Here is a 21,481-nt window from a genome sequence, read left to right as displayed (position 1 = left end):
AGTAAATTAATCTAGTTAGCTTTGGCTTATTTGTGGGCTATTCATCATGGCAGATATAAGAGGACTGCATAAAAATTCAATGTCCTAACCTACAAAAACACTTCCATGAAAAAACTGATTAAAAAACAAAAACAGAAACTTCTGTCCTTAATTTCCAAGACAACACCCTTCTCTCTTCATTCTTAATCCCTACAGTCCACATTGGGAACAAGACGTGACAATCTATTTGGTCAAGACTATAAAACAGATTCATAAATTTTGTTTATACTTTGCCATCATGGGACAGCAAAAGTTGTCAGAATGTGGGAACCTACAACACTCCTCAGCAATGTCCACTCTCAAGCCATTTAAGATGGACCAAGATCTAAACAGAGTAACAGTAAGGCAATTATTTCCCAAACCATATTTTAGTAATTGTCCTACTTTAAAAGAAAAAAAAGAATGAGAAGGATTCAATGTCCAAATCACAAAACACTACCATCCAAGGCTCTTACAAAATCAAAATGTATACTGATATATTACTCAGTATATTTCACAAATTTGTCTACTTAAAATACTTTCTCCCCCTCCAAGTAATATTGTTAGAATCTTGCATGAACATAATTTGGGACTTCCTGATTTAATGGAAATCCAATTCATCCATTTTAATGGTACTGGCAGATCATCAGAAACTTACATATTTAAGCCAACCACTCTGTCCTTCATGGAAATTTATTCACATAAGTTTATTAAACTGCTTTTGAAGAAAACTATTCTTATGTAAAAGACCCACAAAACAGTTTTTTTCACATGATGAAAGGATGATGAGACAATGTTAGCTATGTGGAAAAATAAAATCATGTGAACACAGAATGACAAAAAGATTTTCATAGCTATCTCCCTAAAGCTTCTGAAGGGATTTGGGACTACTTCCTCCCCCAAATAAAGCAAATATATTACAATTTGAATTTAAAACATAATTTGCAGAATTATTAAAGTATCTTAAAAGTTTGCAGAAATAGCCATATTATATATTAACAACAATGTAATGATAAAACTTAATTCAAAATGTTCAATGGAAGTCTAGGGAAATTAAGTATCACAATTACAGAGGAGCAGGCTTAAACACACACACACACACACACACACACACACACACACACAAATCCTAAAATCAAAATATGCTACTATGAATATTAAACAACATTCAGAGAGAGGTATAAAAGAAATTACAACCCGCAGACAAAAAGCAAAATTAGCCCAAGTGACAAGCTGACAATTCTCTACCTCCCACCCTTGGTTTTAAGGTGGGTGCAAGACCCTGGGCTAGACAATTAATTAGAGCTCACTTGAGACTTACCAAGTTCTAGAGGAAAACAGCAAAGCTGTTCTCTAGGACCATTAACTAGCCTAGTCAGCAGCTGTTGCTGGCTAACTTTGCAATCCTGAGAAATAAAGCCTTTTCAGGCGAGATGAACAGCGGGGGAAGAACTGAGATAGGTTCTGAGATCATGTAATTCCCGAGTCAGGTTGTACCTAATCTCTGAAATCCTTGTTATACAAGTCTATTTAGATATAGATTTTAACTTGCAAATGTAAAAGACCTGCTTAATCATCAGTACTAATGAACATACCAAAGGTGGCGATGGATTAAATTATCACTTGCTCATTTAATGAATCTTATTAAACAGAAATTTGCAAAAGCCAAATTTAAAAATTATTAATACTCTTATAACCATTACTTTTAGTTGCTTTTCTTATTATTTTTTAAAATAATAATAATTATTATTTTCTTATTATGTTTAAAAAACTGCTCTTGGGGTTGTGGCTCAGTGATAGAGGACCTTGGGGTTCAATCCCCAGAATGGTAGGGACAGCTCCCGGGCTGGGATATAGCTAAGTGGTAAAGTATTTGTCTAGCATGTCTGAGGCCCTGGGCACTAAAAACAAATGAACAACAAAAAGACAGAAAATCCTCTTATCAGCATACCATTTATGTCTTATTACATGAAAATGACTTCTACCCCCCTTACAGTATATTTACTATTTAATGCATACATACATAATGATGCAGCCAAATGTCATTTCTATACTTAATCTATTCTGGGGGAATTTAGGCACTTACAACATTCTATTCTAATATTATGGAGAAAACCTTCAAGAGCATAGTTTTTAAATTATTCTTTTTATTTCCTTGGAAAGACTTATAAAAGTGGGATGACTAGAAAAGCTTGGATCATTTTCATGGTTCAATATGTACAGTGCTAAAACTGCTTTCTAAAAGAAGAGCACAAGCTAACAATTATAACAATAAACAATTTTAATTATTACCCCAGTTTTGGATACCTAAAAAAGAAAAAAGTCCTGTTATGTTAATGAGGTACATTACCACAACTCTAATTGACTATTCTCCAGTGGTATTTCCATTTTGGTGAGTTTCATATATTTATATATACTGTAGGCATTGTATCCACTAGGGCCTTAGGGTTGTCAATTTACACAAGATTTTCAGAAAATACTGATTTTTGTCTTTAGCCCATCATAGTTTTCTATATAACTTGCATTTCTGATAATGCTAAGTACCAGATATTGGTATTACATGTATAGAATGGAAATTTAAGCCATTAGATAACTCATATACATACTATTATTTCTGCAATCTCCATTAAATCTACTGCCAAGAGCCTAAGGAGACTCTGATAAATCACACTACACTATTTCCACTATCACAAAGGTAAAACTTTCCACTATGAAACAAGGCATCAGGTCCCACAAACATGCACACAGCATACATAAATTTAGAGATGTCGGGAAGTAAAAATACATTAATTACCATGCATCTTATGATGTGAATCCCTTTAAAATCATTTAAGAAACCAATAAAAATGTTTAAATTAAGAAAAACATTCTTTTATCTCAATGATTAGGGGTGCTGTGATTATAAGACAGACTTTCTGTTATCAATTTAAATTGTAATTTAATTGGACAGTATGATAGGCTGACATTGGAAAAGCACAACTTAAAAAAATTAAACTCCAGTCTTAATGCAAACATCTTTGATATCAAAAACTGCTTTTTCGGGCTGGGGATGTGGCTCAAGAGGTGGCACACTCACCTGGCATGCACAGGGCGCTGGATTCGATCCTCAGCACCACATAAAAATAAAAATAAAGATGTTGTGTCCACCGAAAACTAAAAAAATAAATATTAAAAAAAACCTGCTTTTCTCTAGTCTATCAGTTGTTATGACCCACTCTGACTGCACAGATATTTAAAAATGTGAAAGCATATGCGACTAACTGAAATACATTACTAAAGGCTGAAAAGTTGAAGTTAAGTAAACCATAAACTGTCATGAAATTATTTCTTAGCCAGGTGTGGTGGCACATGCCTGTAATCCCAGCGGCTTGGGAGGCTGAAACAGGAGAATAGCAAGGTTCAAAGCCAGCCTCAGTTAACTGTGAGGCACTAAGCAACTCAGTGAGACCCTGTCTCTAAATAAACCACAAAAATAGGGCTTGGGATGTGGCTTAGTGGTCAAGTGCCCCTGAGTTCAATCCCCAGTGTCAAAAAAAAAAAAAAAAAAAAATTATTTCCTTGTCAAAATATTCAAGGGAGGGGGTAGTGACCAAGAAACTATTGGACCTTGCTGCATCACAGTATATTTCAGAAATATACTGATTTTAACATTGATTTCAATATATCCTAATTAAACAGATGTCAGCAGTTTCGGGGCCAACTTCTGGGCATCTATTTATTGAAAGGCTCAATCCATTTACTGACCTGTTCGATTTTCCCTTACTGTACATTATACGAATACACAAATGTTTCAAGTGCCACAATCACCATGCAAACTTAATGATTTTATCTCTGAGTCCACATTTTCTACCATCATAATTCTTCACCTGGCAGCCTTGAGCTGGCCTGCCTCAGCAGAGGGCAACAGCAGAGCTCCTGCATGCTGTTAGTGCTGGCTCCTATCTGGTTTCTCTTTTCTAGCCTCTGATGGTACTAATTCTGGCTTCCAATTCATTTCTGGACCTGCATATCCATCAGTTCTCAGTCTTGCCCTGTTTTAATTTTCCATCTATGTTTTAGTGAAAATGACTGAAATGTGACATTTCAGACACGGTAATATACCTTTCCTCCATTATATTTTTCTTAAGAGCACTTTACTCAATTTCTTAAGAGTTCTAAGAACATTCCTAGGTTACAAGATACTACCTTCCATTTCATTGTATATTATCCAATGCTACTGTTTAAACAGTAAGACTTAATTATTTTAATATTCTGGGGGCAGGGAAGGTAGCATCCAAAGAAGCCTATGAGTCAGTCTATAAATTATTTTCCTATATGCCACATATCTGGAATTTACATTCTTGAACTACCATGTTTTATTTTTCAAAACCTTGGAAAATTTAATTTATACTTTTCAGAGGCCATCTTCTCATATGTAAAACAGTTTTAATTGCTATATTGTCTAACCTAAAACACTGAGGATCAAATGAAATGCAAGATGAGTCTTTATAGTGTATATTACAATCACAAAACAAAGCTTTCACAAACTCAAAAATAAACAAATAAACATTTAGCATTTCACTGGAAAACTCATACCAAAAATAACATCCCAAAATAATACATTGAGCAAACACACTTTTGCTACCCACTAAAGGAAAAGGTACACACAAGATCATCAAGAATTCCTCCCAGTGTTGTTAGAGTTTTAAATATGCAAATACATATTATTTTCCTTGCTTTAATATAGATTACTGTACTTTTTTAAAATGTATACTTTGGAGATCATTCCATAAGCATTCTTTTTTACAGCTCTAAAGAGATACAAGATACTTACATAGTATTTACATTCACTATACGGATGTCCCAGTTTCTTTTACCAGTCCCTTACAAGACATTTGAATTATTGTCAACATTTTGCTATTGAAAATGATACAACAAACTTTGTACATGTGTTGTTCCATATTTGTGGTGATGTACCTTTAGAAAAAATTCCTTTAAGCAGGACTTCTGGATTAAATGTATCTGCAGTGTTGTGAGATTATGCCAAATGCTTATTGATGGAGTCAAAACATTTTGTATTTCCATAAGCAATACATGAATTTAACCACCTTCATGGCCTCACCCCCAAGATTGTATTGTCAAGTTTTAGGATTTTTCTCCTCAAAGAGAAATTGCACAGTTTTCATGTGCATTTTTCTTATGTGTGAAGGTATGTTTAAGGATCACTTGAATTCCTTTTTCTGTGACTTGTCTATTCATCTTTGTTAACATTTAGATTCACTCAATTTCTTTTTTTTTTTTGTACCAGGGTACCAATTCAGGGGTACTCAACCACTGAGCCACATCTCCAGCCCCATTTTACATTTTATTTAGAGACAGGGTCTGTCTTACTGAGTTGCTTAGCACCTTGCCTTTGCTAAGGCTGGCTCTGAACTCACAATCCTCCTGCCTTAACCTCCAGAGATGCTGGGATTATAGGCATGCGCCACCATGCCGGCCTCAATTTCTTTAAATTAGCCATTTTAGGCCCTTATTAATATTGCTTTTTTGTCCAGATCACTATTGGCTCTCCCCTGAACTACGGGCACCTGCAGGTAGGTCTCCCTGCTTCCACTCTTGCTGCATCACAATGCATTCTCACAGAACAGCTAATCTATTTGGTTTTCTTTGTTTGTTTGTTTTTAAAATATTCCCTTATCTCTAATCCTCCATTGGTTTCCCAATACTACTGAAGTCCAGGTTCTTTGTCAAGATCTGCTGGGCATACAAAGCCTTACTTAGAACATCATGTTCCTCCTGGCATCCCTTTCACTCTGCTACAGTCAGCCTTGTGTACTGTCCTTTTCCACCAGAAGAAATCCAAAAGGAGTTATCCCTCTGCAAGGAAGGTTCCTCCCACCACACACAGTTCCCTCTCATTTTTAGGACAGCTTACACATCACTAAAAGAGAACAGATATCTTTCACCACCCCACATAAAGGCATGTAAAACTGCTCTCCTACCCAATCATTAGCCGGTTGCTTTCTTCTCATCACCTCACTACCTGATATTTTTTATTTTTTATGTGCTTCCTACCATCTCCATTCTAGCATGTAAGGATCAGGGTTAGGAAGAACGCTCTTATATACCACTGTTGGCCCTAGATCTGGAAAATTGCCTGATCATTCAAAGGTACTCAATAAATGTTAGTGTACTCAAAATCAGTTAAGTTGCTCCTGTTTGCCCATTATCATCTAAGATTTCTTTTAATGCTGTTTCTTGACACCTAAAATCAGCATTATTTGCAGATCTCTTAGAGTGGTAGCTATTCAGAATTAAAAACATGAAATAAACTACTAAGTACCGAGAAACAAGAGTTCTAATGTCCAGCAAAACGTCAATTATAACTAATTTCACATAAGAACACTTAATACTAAAAATACCTTAACTGCAAAATGACTCATCCTAAGGACTTAAATTGTGTCACAAGGGAAAATATGCCATCTGAATTCTATAGTAGAAAGGTCATCAAAATGTGTTTTTATCTGTGTCCCCAGAATCAAACATTTAATGGTCCTGTTTGATTTTACTATAAAAGATGCCCAATGATAAAGGTTAGGGAAATAAATGATGCTCTAACTACTCAACAATACACTAGCAGTTATTCAAAAAAAAAAAAAAAAAAAAAAAGCAGTAAGCACTGGCATGGAAAGACATCCTGGAGCACTCCATATATCAAACACTGTCCCAGGGACTTTGTGTCTTATTTCATTGTTTTGAAAAAGTTAAAATGCAGCACATAGAGTGATTTCATTTTTATAAAATAAACAGAATGTTATAATTATATGCATATAAAAGGGTCAGAATAATCAACACCAAAGTTAGCCTTGGTGTGAATGAAAGATTTTTCTGTTTTTACTGAATATTTTACATCAAATACACTTGATAATGTAATTAAAATGGGGAACTGGGGTTGTGGCTCAGTAGTAAAGTGTTTGCTTCACATGCATGGGGCAATGGGCTTGATCCTCAGCACCACAAATAAAATAAAGGAATTGTGTCCATCTACAATTTTTTATTTTTTAAATATGGCGGTGGGGAAAGGGTAGTAAATCATCTACTAGAAAGAAGACAGATCTGTTGCCCAGGGTTGCTGTTGTTTGTTTTGGTTTGTTTTTGGTACTGGGGATTGAACCCAGGGACACCAAGTCACATCCCCAACCCTTTTTGTATTTTATTTAGAGACAGGGTCTTGCTGAGTTGCTCAGAGCCTTGCTAAATTATTCACTGGGATTATAGTCCGTGCCACCACTCCTGGCTGCCCAGGACTTTTTTCACATCATATTGCCAATTTATTCCCTATCCTACCCCCTTCAAAGGGGTCACCTGAAAGAGCACTCTTAGCCAGCAAATTAGCAAAGCTCCTAAGATTGGAGCATAAAAGGCTATATGAAAAGTTGAGTAAGAAAATTGGATAATAAGATCTTACTACTTCATTTTGTGATACTGATATTACCATCAATTATATTAGATACACTGTCAAATAAAGGCCAACTACTTGAGTCTATTTGAAATCCATATTAGGTTCTTAAGAACAGCTCTGAAATAATCTTAAGAAATACTGTTCTGAAATGTTTCGAAGAGTAAAAAGTACATCATCATACTGTACGGTTTAATCTAAAAAAAAAAATCAAAACAATTCTTCATTGTAGAAGAGGTAAAATGTTTTATATCTAAGGTATTTCTTAGTTTCCAGGGAAACCAATGTAAAATTGTCTGAAATAAAGATATTAAAAGCAAACTTTCAATGTACTTATACTTTATATTTGGTGCTCTAACTTGTTTCTAAGGAAACTTAAGAATAATAGCCAAATGTTGAAACTGGGTTCAATCCTTAACATCACATTGAATACATACATACATACATACATACATAAATGTATTGTTTATACAACTAAAAATATTTTTAAAAGATGGGAGTAAATTGTAAGAGATGGGTCTACTTTATAAATGCATTTTTGAAAAGTTTTTTCTTAGAAGCTGAATTTGGCATATCTGCTACCTCTAATCAGACATAGCCAGTTCCTATCTTCCTTTCTTCATCATAAATGCAGGTATAATACACATATGCTTCCTTTGTACTTGGAAGGGTCAAATGAGACCACACATGAAAATGTTGTGAATACTAAAGATTTAAATAAAGGTTTTACTTGAAATCTATCCAAACTACCCCAATCTACTAATTGGTTTGTAAAATCAAACTTACCTTTCACCACCCAAGCAGAACAGCTTTCACATGTACTTACATGCTTTATTTTTAAAGGTACAATTAATGCATATTCTTTCACAATTTTTGAATATTCTGAAAAGTTACAAAGGCATGTCCATCATGAGCCTTAATTATTCTAAAAAAAAAGAAAATAAGTGCCAGGCTGGGGAGGTAAGCTCAGTGATGGTCTTTGCCTAACATGCCTGAAACCCTTAGTTCAATTCCCAGCACTGTGAAAACAGAGAGGGGAAGAAGAGACACAAACAAGCAAAAGAAACCAAGAGTCCAACTAAAATTTACATAGAACTATAAGACATCTGCTCTATAGTAATGAAATAATCTCTGCCATTTAAATGAAACAAATGGGTCAGCAGGGCAAACATCTGTAGAATACAACGTTTTCCATTTCAAAAGATTTAAGTCTTCATTCAAGAACCATCCAGTTACTCAGAATTATATTTACCTAGATGAGTCCATTTCCAAAATTCTACGGTAAAAATCAAAGGTTCCTTTCTCTTCTCTCACCTCCCATCCCTCACGGTTTAGAGCATGAAAAGCTTTCCTTTCACTTAAACATTCTAAGTGCTGAACAGGATTCTAGTGATGGGAGGGGTGGGGAGGGAAGGAGGAGAAGCCATGGAAACAAACTAGCGCCGGCAGGGTCTGGCATTTTAATTTTAAAAACCATTACATTACTAATTAAAGCCTAAATTTGTTTTGACTACTTTGAAACATTTGACCAGCAATCTCATGGACCACCTCTCCTCTCTTCTCCTCTCCTCCAGAGATAAATGAAGTCCGCTAAGTGACTGAGTAGGGCTTCAGACACATTTGTCAAAGTGGGAATTAAAGTAATCCGAACTCCGTGGGTAATGTTCTTTGGGTGAAAAACAAAAGCAAAAACCGAAGCCCTGGCAGTAACCTTCGACACTTTTCAGAGTTATTTTAAGGCCCCCTTCCCCCGGTTTTTTTCTTTTGTGTTCAAATTACAGTTGGAAAGAATAAAGCAGTTCTATCCAGGAGACTTAAAACAGTCTGCTTAATATCAAATAAACTCCTATGGCAACCTCTATTTGAGTCTAAAGTAATCCTCAAACGTTTGGGTCTGAATTGCTCGAATATCAGCTACCTTAACCGGTGTTTGGAATAAACAATCAGGTTCTCACCTGGCTTCTTCACTTAGGTACCATCTGGATAGATAAGGATAGGGAGGATGGGATGGATACTCCGAAGTTGGGGCAACTGAATTTTCACTAAGCAAAGGAAGCAAATATACCAAAACAGTCGTGCAGAATCCCAAGAGACACTGAATAGAAAGAAAACCAGAAAGGGCCGAAAACTGGAGGGTCCCAGGACAGCTTGGGGAATGTGAAAGGGGGCAAGAACTGGGCGGCAAAATAGGGAGGGAAACAAGTTGGCCAGACGGGGAAGGGAAAGAATAAGGGGTGGGGACGCCAGGCAGAGCCAGCTAGCATCCCGGTGCCCAGCCTTGGAAAAGCCGGCTCTGGGCTGGAAGGAGCTCGAGGCGGCGGCTGCCTCCCGAGGACCCTGAGGGCGGCGGAGGCCAGAGGTGCTTCCTAGAGCGGACGGGGTCCACCGCCCCCTTACCTTCCGGCATCTCGCGGTCACTGATGTGCTGCAGGTGGTGGCCCTCGCCGGCTCCAAAATCTAACTCGGCGGGCTCCACGGCAGCGGGCGCGGGCGCTACGGCCACCGCCACTGCGTCCCCAGCCGCCGCCTCATAGAGCTCAGACTCGTAGTCCGGCTCCGCCGGCCCCGTGCGACGGCCTAGCTTGGGGCTGGCATTGGGGGACACGCAACAGGTCAGCGTGTTCCCCATGGGGCGCCTCCGCTCCTCTCCGCCGCCGCCCGCGCCTTCACTCGCCCCCGACTCCGCTGCGCTCAGTGGCCGCCCCCTCCCCCAACAATGGCGCGGCCGGCGCTAGCAGCCCCGGGCTATGCCCGGGCTGCTCCGCACATGCAGACGCGGCCTCGCCCGCCGCTCGCCTGCCCGCCCCGCCGCCCGGCCCCGGGCAGGGCTCCGGCCTCGGCCGCACCCCCGCCGCCACGCCGCAGCCGCTTTCTCAGAGCCGACTAGTCTGCGAGGGCGGCGACCAACCCGGCTTATTTAAAAGGGGTGGGGACCCGACCAGCGCTGAGAGGCGCAGCCACTGCCGGCTGAGAGCGGGGTCAAAGCTCCTCCTCCTTCCGCCGCCGCCTCCCGACTGAGGGCCGCTAGCCTGGCCTGCACCTGCCAACCGGAACGCGTTCTGCGGTCACCTGGTTACGAGCAACCAATCAGACCTAGAGTTCTCTCCACGCGCCCGCCTGGAACCCAAGCACGTGACTCACGATGCCCCGCCCCGTCCACGAGTGCCCCGCCCCTCGCGAGCGGCGTCCGGCACTCGGGTTTCCATTCATCGTAGGCTTCCCGGAGCTTTCCGGTCTTGGGAGAAACAGCGGGCGTTGTTACTCGAGACCGTCTCGGTTAACAGACTCTGCAGAAAGCCCCGGTTAGTAAAGAGCTGGTTCCGTGAGCAACTGGATTTTTCGGAGTCTGACAGCTTTCATTCGCTCAAGGAACTTAGTTTCACCAGAATTGTTGATCATTTTTGTAACTAAATGCTCCTCTCTCGTCTTCGAAGGAGTGTTGCTTTTTACATTGAATTTGACTGTAGCAACCCCAGGAGGCCTAGCCCTACTTTCAATAAACAGTTGTGGCTGTGTCTTGAATGAAACACTAGGACATGTCAACCCCCACTTCCTCGTTCGTAAAAGCACAGACCAAACTGGTCCCTCCCAGTTCTAAATCGCTGCGACTCACCAACCACTTTTCTCGCCTCTGTCTCTCCCTTGCACGGCAGGAGATTTTGCTTCTTTTACTAACAACACATAAAGCTTAATTTTTTTCAACTAAATTGAGAACCAAAAAGTAGGGTGCCATGATCCCGCTTCCAAAATGATAGGGAACAGTTAACATTTAGCAAGCACTGTGTGTCCAGTACTGTTCCATCTGAAGCACTCATTTAATCCTCAAAAGCGTTCCTATCTTAAATCTCACAGATTATACAGAAGAAAGTGAGATACAGAAGTAATTTTCTCAAGAACAGAGGAGCACTCAGAGTGGGTAGGAATAGTCTGGATCCCCACAAGTCATTATAGTCATCTGAAAATAAAAATAGAAGTCGAATTTGGGGAAAGTAACTTTTTTAAAAAAAGAATGGTTTTGCTATATGGTTTTTAAAATGCCTTCCCTTCAATCAACATTAAGTACCTTCTCTGTGTCAGCCACTGTATGTGTGAAACAGTCCCAACCCTCCATGAGGTCAGGCAGATAGGAAAAGAAAGGCTTAGAGAGTCTAATGGTCGGAGGTCACACTGATGGACCATCCTGGAATCTGGGATACAAGCTCCCATCTGACCCCAAAGTAGATATTGGGGTAAAGGATTTGTATCTTGTCATGAAAACGTGAGAGTCATTTAATGATGTGAACTTCAGAAGTTACTATCAGGTATATTTTTGGCAAAATCACTCGGATAACAAGGAGATTGAAGGAAGAAGCAACAGGACTGATTAAGATACTATACTCATCTAGGAGAAGAGGGGTCTTAAACTAAAAGCAGTGATAGTGGCTGAGTGGAGAGAAAGAATTTGTGGTAATTTGTAAGGGAGTGGAGGAAGAGAGAAGTAGAAGGCAAAAATACTCCTAAGGTTCTGATTTGGGGGACCCAGTATCTACCGGGTCCCTCTTTTGGGCGGGACTCAATAGATAGTGGAGACAGAGAATGCAGGATGAGGAATAGGTTTGGGGAAGAAGATAGTTTTTGACTCTGTTAAGTCAAAGTTGCATATAAGCCTCTATAGGATAAGTCTATTTTGTGGCATCCCGAGTTATCAGGTTATGCTTTTAAAAATAATACACATTAAATTAAATCAAAAGGAGTGGAGAAATTTCCTGAAACTTACATGCTAAGAATACTATATCTTTCTTTTTTTCTTTTTTTTAAATGTTTTTGGTGATTAATTCCAAGAAGCAACTTGGAATTTATGGTTTTAGCAAATGATATATCTTGTGTAAAATAAAACTGTTAAATGAAAACAGCTCAACTTATATTGTCATCAGTGAAAATGGACAGTAATTGAAGTCGGGTGGGTACAGAAGTGGTTATCTTTTTTTTTAATATTTATTTTTTTTTTAGTTTTCGGCGGACACAACATCTTTGTATGTGGTGCTGAGGATCGAACCCGGGCCGGGCCGCACGCATGGCAGGCGAGCGCGCTACCGCTTGAGCCACATCCCCAGCCCTAGAAGTGGTTATCTTAAGAAGACATAAAATAATTGGGCTGGGGATGTGGTTCAAGCGGTAACGCGTTCACCTGGCATGTGCGGGGCACTGGGTTCAATCCTCAGCACCACATAAAAATAAAATAAAAATGTTGTATCCACCAAAAACTAAAAAATAAATATTAAACTCTCTCTCTCTCTCTCTCTCTCTCTCTCTCTCTCTCTCTCAAAAAAAAAAAAGACATATAATAAAGAAGAGATGGGAGGTATGGGAAGGAAGGAGACTTGGAGAATCGGGAGCATAAAGTGAAGCCTGCCAACGTGAGCAGTGCAAGTCAAAGAAGGAAGGTGGATCAGTAATGGCTCATCAGGAACCATGAGTCCCAAAGAAAAGGGGATGGCACCTGCCTCTCATTTCTGTAATGGTAGCACTTTGCACGGTGGCTGCCCAGAAGGCAATCAGTAAATGCCATGTAAAGCTGAATGCTGCCAAGAGGCAGCAAAGTTACAAATGACATTTTCTATAATAACTGGATGCCTGAGGATGAGTGTAAGCCAGTTGGACAACAGGGAGAAGTGAATAGTAGGTGTTTCAGTTAGCTTTTCTGTCACCATAATCAAAAGACCTGACAAGGGCAAAGTAGAGGAGGAAAAGTTCATTTTGGCTTATGGTTCCAGAGGTTTAGTCCATGGTTGGCTGACTTCATAGCTCTAGGACCCAGGAGAAACAGAACATCATGGTGGAAGGGCATGGCAGAGGAAAGCAGAGTTCCACTCACCAGGGACAAAATGTAAACCCCAAAGGCCACTGATCAACCTCCTCTCACCAGATGCTACCTGCTTATAGTTACCACCGTGTTAATTCATATGAATGGATTAATCCACTGATTAGGTTAAAATTCTTGTGATCTAATCATTTTGTCTTTGAACATTCTTGCATTGTCTTACACACGAGCTTTTGGGGGACACCTCATACATAAACCATAACAGTAGATGAGAAGGTAAGGTAAAGACAGAAACTGAGGGCTTAACTGTCCAAACATTTGGCTGGAAAGAGAGATGTGGTATTATTTAAAGGGAGATTTCTCTTTTTAAGACCAGAAAAGGTAGGGTGGAATGGCACATGCCTGTAATCCCAGATACTTAGGAGGCTGAGACAGGAGGATCACAAGTTCGAGGCCAGCCTGTGCAATTAAGACCCTATTGTTAAAGAGAAAATGAAAAGGATAGCATGTAGGTTAGTGATAGAGCGCTCTTGGATTCAACTCCTAGAATTACAAAAAAAAAAAAAAAAAAAAAAGGATTGGAAAAAAGGTAAGTATGATAATGTGTTAAAGAGTAAGAGCCAATGGAGAAAACAAACTTTTGAAATGGGAGGAAAAGAAAGAATTAATAGAAAAAAGGTCCCAGGAAAGCAGAAGTGGGGGTAACCCAGAACAGGGATAGCTTTAGGATACTAAAGCAAGGAGGCAGAAACGTCTCTGTGAGTGGAGGAAAGATTTAGGAAGAACTCACTTGATGACCTCTATTTTTCTTTTACTTTAGGAGGTTTCTTTTTGGAAAATCATTATTTGAAAAGAGGAGTTCTGTTAAAAATTTCTGAGTACAGAAGCTTGACATACCTAACAAAAACAAATACAATTGCTCCTTGGTATACATAGGATTGGTTCCAGGAACCTCCATGGATACCATTATAGTTTAGAAATAAGATGTCCCCCAAAAGTTCATATGTGACAATGCAAGAAGGTTCAGAGGTGAAATGATTAGGTTCTGAGAGTTTTCAACTAACCGCATTAATCCTCTAATAGGAATTATTGGGTGGTAACTCTAGGCAGGTAGGGTGTAACTGGAGAAGATGGGTCATTGGGGGAATGCCTTTGGGGTATCTAATTCTTGGTGAGGGGAGCGCTCTCTTTCTCTTTCTGCTTTCTGGTATAGTGTCCTGTGCTTCTTTCCTCTGTTATACCCTTCCACCATAACAGTCTGCCTCACCACAGGCCCAGAGCAATCAAGTCAACCATCCATGCACAGAGACCTTTGAATCATGAGCCTCTAAATAAACTTTTCCTCTGCTAATTGTTCTTGTTAGGTCTTTTGGTCACAGGAGCAAAAAAAAAAAAAAAATTGACTAAAACAGGAGTCAAAATCAAAGGATGCTCAAGTCCCTTATATAAAACGGCATGGTGTTTGCATGTACTTTAAAACATCTATTATTACATAATACAATGTACATGTTATGTAAATCGATCCATACTGTATTGTTTATGAAATAACAACAGAAAAAAAGTCTGTACATGTTCAGTATAGGTGTAATTTTCTTTTTGAATATTTCAATCCACAGTTAGTTGAATCTTCAGATGCAGAACCCACAGATAGGAAGGCCTGTTGTAATTTCTTCTTTCAAATATGGGTAAATTGAAGATAAATTTGAGCAAAAACTAAGAGATATGCCAACAAAGTGAAAAAAATGGAACTTATTATTTTTGCAATATATATCAATTAATACTTTTTGCAATATATATCATTTTCATCATGCAATATATATATATATAATTTTATAAAAATATAGATTGCAAAAAATATTAATTCACAAGCTCTTAAGCCATGTAACAGGCCACACAAACAGGCAGAGGGAGTGTTATCCTTTTAATAGAAAGAAAAACTCACTTCAAAAAGCAGGGAAGCAGAGATGCTTAATTTTAATTTAATTTTGTTTAAAAGATTTAAGGTTGAGAACAAAAATTAGATGACATATCAAAATGTGGAAAATCACAGTGCAACCAGAAAATATTTCAATAAAGTTCAGTTTCAGTAACATATATCTAGTTAAATCCTTAGGACCTAGTGACTGCATTCCATGATGATAATATTGTTCAAAGAGCTAGGAATGTCATTAGATATCATTTTGGATGATTCCTTTAGACTTGAGATGACATCTAAGATCAAGTCACAAAATAGTACCTGCATGCAACAACAACAACACACACACACACACACACACACACACACACACACGATGGCTATGCATGATCTTGAAAATTCAAGAACTTAAAAACTTTCTGAACAGAAAGATATTGGGAAGCATTATTATGAAAATATACTTTAAAACATTTATTTGCAGGGAACATTGAAAAGCATTAAAAGAAAAAAATCTTTATCCTTCTAGGATAGTGGCAATAGGAGAGCAATAGGATAATGTGGTATGAAGGAAAAAAAAAGAGGTTGATTTTGTAAAGACTGCTGAGACTTTATTTTTATGGATCTGGAGTAAACTCAATCGCTCATCCATTCACTCAGTACCCATGCAATATCTGAGCCTTCAGCACAGTAAGTGCTGGTATGGTTGCTTCAAGGAAGATAAACAAGATTCCTGTTCTCATGAAACCTAACTTCTACAAAGGGGATCAACAATACTGTCTATGACTCCCTCTCTGTGGCCCAAGATGGCAAGGTAAGAAGAAGGAAGATTTTTTTTTTTCAGAACATTCATAGTCTGGTGCTTACAATAACATTGTTTTAAAGCTTAGCGACCTGGCCACACCTAGCTGCAAGGGAGACTTAAAAAACATAATTGTATATTTTAGATGACAAATGCACAAGGGACAACTAGATATTGGAAGGCAACTAGCTGTCTATGCCATAATCTGTAAGGAAACATTAGGAAAATTTCTGCCTAAATCAAGAACGATCATGATAAATTTGTATAGCCTTTTGCAAGCACATATGAAAACCTATACAAGATGTTTTGTAATGATCTTCTCTTAAGCTTAGAGGATAGAAACACTGAAGAGAGGGAAGCTTAAACTATAGAATGAAATTAGGTCAGATGCAAGAAAGATTTTTATGGCAGTCAAATGATCAGGGATATGTATCACCTGTGTGTTGTAACTGGTTTCCATCTTGAGGGCAGTAACTATTTTCATAAATGGAATTCTGTGGGTAAATTATATGTATATTTCTTTTCTGGGCAGCCTATAGTTACCATATTCTTAAAGTAGTCTGTAAACAAAAATGCTGAGAATTATTATCATACCTGATATGATGTGTGACAACTTGATTTCTCTCATTCTCAACTCTGAAAAAATTATAATCTGTTTGTTGTTGTTGTTTTAGTAAATTGGACATTCAGTGGTGCTGGTACTCACATTTTAGTCACTTTCAGGGCCTTTTCCACCTGTCTCTTTACACTCCTTCTCAACTATCCTCCCACCTTTCTTTCTATGAATAGTATGTGGGTTTATTCCTGCCAAAATGAGTCAGTTGAGATGAGAATGCTAATTTACCTGAAATGATGCTCTGAAAAAAAAAATCAAAAAGAGTGTCAGATTGTCGTCCCACCAGTACATATAATGTCCATTGGTTAAGTTAGTTCTGGCCCCAGATGTTGGATGTGATTCTAATTCTTAACACCAGGGCATTTTATGAGAAGCACTTGCCGTTTTAAGAGACACTAAGAACTTCCTTTTTCTCTCCTGAACCCTTTACTCTTTTTCATCTTATAAAGTTTTTTTGCTTCTGGTTTCTTTTGTCTAGGTGCTACAGAAAATCTAAAACCTTGCTCAGCTTATGCCAGTACTTCCTCAGATCACCCAAATAAGGATAGAAGAGTGGTGTTTAGGCAGGATAGAAGAGTGGTGTTCAGGCTTCTATTCTAAAGCAGATGCCAGCTCTACTCTCAGTGTCAAAGACTCTAATGGTACGTGGTCTGCAGCAACTAATTTCCTAAAAGAGCTACCTTCTACATTTGGCCAGGAAATAAGCTTACTGCAAAATCTACTTTGGAACAAAGAGAATATAAATAAATAAATATATTGAATACCTCGATTTTTTTCCCCTCTCCAGTCCTGCCAATGCTCCCCCCTACTCCACACCCAGAATTCAAATGTTTCACATTTTCCAGTTGTTTTATTACATGAGATCTTAGTATTTTTAAGATGTGTCAAATTCTTCCCCTCATTTCCTCTCCCCCCACCATACTGGGGATTGAACCCTGGGGTACCCTACTGCTGAGCTACCCTTTAAACTTTTATTTTAAGGCATGGTTTCACTAAGTTGCTAAGGCTGGCCTTGAGATCCTGCTGCTTCAGCCTCCCAAGTTGCTGGTACTACAGGCATTTGCCACCACACAGGCCCTCCTGTAGCATTTTTTAAAACAACCTCCACTTCATAATGTTCGTGACTTGGAGTCAGAATCAGCCTAGGCATGGTGGGGACTGTTCGTCCCTATTCCCGGATGTCTGGAGCCTCAACTGGATTGGATTGATCTAGCAACTGGATATGGCTGAGATGGTTGAGCAGGGGCCATATTTCTGAAGTGCCAGTACTGGCTGTACCTAGGTTCCTCTGTTTTTTTCCTTGTCAATCTCTGAGGTGGGAAAGTCTACAGTGACTTCTTCTCTGCATGTCATGCAATTGGTTTGCTAAGTCTTAGATTTGTCATCACTTTTAATGGGCTGTTAAGAAAGAAAAATGCATTATTTTTCTTTTTCAATGGGGAGTGGTGGGAAACAGATGTAGGCAATCTCTCAGAGCCCTGTGGCTGTGAGCATGACCTCTGCAGTCTACCCAGTCTGGGTTCAAGTTCTCTTTGCCACTTTTTAGATGTGTAATGTCAGCCAGTTACTTGCCCTGAGTCCTGGTTTTTCACCTGTAAAATGGGGTAATAATGATATCCTTAGCACATGGGGCTGTTCCCAGTCTCTGGCCAGACCAAATTTGATTTCTTAGATCTCCATGATTTGGAAATGTCAGGATACCAAGGGTCAGAGATGAGTTCCAAATTTAAGTCTTATGTACTATCTGGTATCCAAGTAACCCTTTTCCCTACTGGTCCTTGGGCTTTTTAGTAGCTAGAAATAACATATATTTCTGCAGATGCTCTCCAAAACGCTTGCCATAGGTTAAGTCTATTTTGTGATGCCCCACATATTAACTGAGAACACAGAGAAGAATTATTAAAATGTACACATTATATATCACATTTCCTAGTGATTATTTTTATAGTACAACTTAGAATGTATGGTTACAACAAGTTTGTCTTATGTAAAATGAAATTATTACATAAAACATAATTTAAAATGATTATTGTTGTTTGGGGGGAGTATAGAGTACTAGGGATTACACTCAGGGATATTCAACTTCTGAGCTACTCCCCAGTTTTTTTTATTTTTTATTTATAAAATTTTGAGACACCATCTTGCTAAGTTGCACAGGCTGGTTCGGAACTTGTGCTCCTCCTGCCTCAGCCTCTTGAGTGGCTGGGATTACAGGTGTGCGCCACTGTTCCTTTACCCAAATGCAGTCTTCTTTAATTGTTGATAAACTAATACCTACAAAAATCCCATGATGTGGTAATATGAAAGTCCCTCAGGGAAGCCTTCCCCTGGGACCAAATACCGGCTTGACTCCATCACAACTTCTCCAGGGAAGTTGGTGGAATAAATGTACTATTCTCTGTTGCCTGCTTTCTCTCTCTCCTTTTTTTTTTAATTTTGATTTTAATATTTTAAATTTATTTGTGTTTTTTAGATAGACATGACAGCAGAGTGTATTTTGACATATTATACATATATGGAGTACAATTTCCTGTTCTCACAGTTGTACGTGATGTGGAGTGACACTGGTGGTGTGATCATGTATGAACATAGGAAAGTTATATCTTATTCATTCTACTGTCTTTCCTATATCCATCCTCCCTCCTTCCTCTTTGTCTAATCCAATGAACTTCTATTCTTTCCTCCCTGCCATGCTTATTGTGTGTTAGCAGCCGCATTTCAGAGAGACATTCAGTCTTTGGTTTGGGGGGATGAGGTTGCCTGCTTTCATGGCAAGATGTGCCAAGGTCTATGTGCCCTTCTCCAAAAGTATCAGGGGAGGAATCTGCAACATCTGCAAACTCTGCTTAGTACTCTTTTGGGTAGAAATCATGCTCTGCTGGCATTTTATGTTTCTATAAAAGAACAGAGAGAAACCTGCCCCTCGGTCTTCAATGACATGGGAGACCTATGATTAAGGAGCAATTGTGATGAGGGAAAAGGAATGAACAGGATCAGAAACGTATATATTCCCTCACTGGCAACCTAACAGGGTTTTCACTGAAAGCCAAATAATCATGGAGTAAACAATGCTAATTCTTAGGCTCAGAAGAATTCCATCATCAATTGAAATAAAGCAGTACTAATAATGATCTGGACAATTGATGATCCCCTACCTTCAGGCTGTGGGCTGGAAGCAGTGCTTTTCTGAGCCATAATTGAGCATGAAGCAAAAGAAAAATCAGTAATACTTGTCCTATATTTATTGAAAATTTTGGCTTCTTGTTTATTGCAGATTTTTACATAACTTTTTATTTTTTAGGATAGTGCTCTAAACTATTATTTGATTGCTGAGTTTTTGTGGTGCTTCTTAACTTTGGTGACTGTGGCAAGTGCCTCACTATCTCACTCTAGTCTGGGCTCTGTGCCTGGAGCAATGTGAGTGGTATGTGAATATTGTTTTGGCCTGTGCTCAAAAGTAAATAAAGAGATAATTGAACTCGAACTCATCTCTGACCCTTGGTGCCCTGACATTTCCAAATCATGGAGATCTAAGAAATCAAATTTGGTCTGGCCAGAGACTGGGAACAGCCCCATGTGCTAAGGATATCATTATTACCCCATTTTACAGGTGAAAAACCAGGACTCAGGGCAAGTAACTGGCTGATACTACACATTTAAAAAGTGGCAAAGAAAACTTGAACCCAGACTGGGTAGACTGCAGAGGTCATGCTCACAGCCACAGGGCTCTGAGAGATTGCCTACATCTGTTTCCCACCACTCCCCATTGAAAAAGAAAAATAATGCAGTTTTTTCTTTCAACTTTTAGTGACTTTATCTTTTTCCTCTTAGAGAAGTACTATATAGCCATTGTAGAGAAATTGCAAAATACATATGAACCAAAGAGATAAAAATAAATCAAAATCCTACCCCAAGAGCCACCTGCTATTAGTATTTTTTTGTATATTTCTCTAAACTTTAATAAAAATAAATTGTGATTTTAAAATGAAACAATGCTACCCATATGGTTTTTGTAATTTGCTTTCTTTGCTTAACAATGTGCCTTGAACATTTTTCTCTGTCATTGCCTTTTTGCAGAGTAATGTATAATGACTGCACAGTATGCATTCATCTACTCATGAATATTTATTAAGGGCCTACTTGTCTCCAGGCATTGAGCTAGGCTCTGAAGATATGTCAGTTCACAAAATAAAGAGACTGGCCCTTTGGGGTTGATATTTAAGTAGAGGGAGACCTTTAAAAAGTAACATAAATAATAGATGAATAAATGTGCCAGTTAACAGGGGCACTATTTTATATGGAATGGTCTAGGAGTCTCCCCTGGTAAGAGGCTGTTATGGGCTATATTGTATCCCTCCCCCAATAAGATTTGGATACTGAAGTCTTAACCCCCAGTATCTAAGAATGTGACTGTATTTGAATGAGGATCTTTATGGAGGTAATAGTTAATGAGATCATTAGGGCAGGTTGCAGTCCAACAAGAGTGGTGTCCTTGTAAGAGGCAGTTTGGATACAGACACATGAAAGACTCTGAGGAGATACAGAGACAAAAAGGGAAGACTGTATCTATAAGCCAAGGAGAGAGGCTGGAGTGGATCCTTCCTTCATGGATCTCAGAAGAAATGAATCCTGCCAGGATCTTAATGATAAACTTTCAGTCTCCAGAATTGTGAGGTCATACCTTTCTGTTGTTTAAGCCATTCAGACTGTCCTACCTCTGTTTTGGCTGCCTGAGCAGATTAATAAGGGTTGGAGAAAGAGACCCAATTGATATGAGAGGGTGTGAGCCATGTGGGTTCTGGGGAACAGACAGAAAACAAGGCTTAGTAGTTTGTCAAGAGGCCAGGTGTCTGGGAGGATAAAGGAGATGGGGTCAGAGTGAGAAGCAGATTTCA

General features: G+C 38.9%; 1 protein-coding gene across 2 annotated transcripts in view; it reads right to left on the bottom strand.

Annotated features, from left to right (window-relative positions):
• The window catches only part of CCNYL1 (cyclin Y like 1), a 35,302-nt gene extending 24,852 nt beyond the window's left edge, over positions 1 to 10,450 (bottom strand). For both annotated transcript variants that reach the window (XM_081260541.1, XM_081260542.1), the window contains exon 1: positions 9,854 to 10,450. In XM_081260541.1, coding sequence (XP_081116667.1) covers positions 9,854 to 10,085 — 232 coding nt within the window. In that variant the 5' untranslated portion in view covers positions 10,086 to 10,450. The remainder of the gene's footprint in view (positions 1 to 9,853) is intronic.
• Between the last annotated feature and the right edge of the window lie 11,031 nt (positions 10,451 to 21,481).

Source organism: Spermophilus citellus, assembly GCF_964194105.1.
Source record: "Spermophilus citellus genome assembly, chromosome: 11".
Classification (NCBI taxonomy): Eukaryota; Metazoa; Chordata; class Mammalia; order Rodentia; family Sciuridae; genus Spermophilus; species Spermophilus citellus.
Note: the sequence above shows the minus strand (reverse complement) of the source record. Positions and strands in the feature narration are given on the sequence as shown.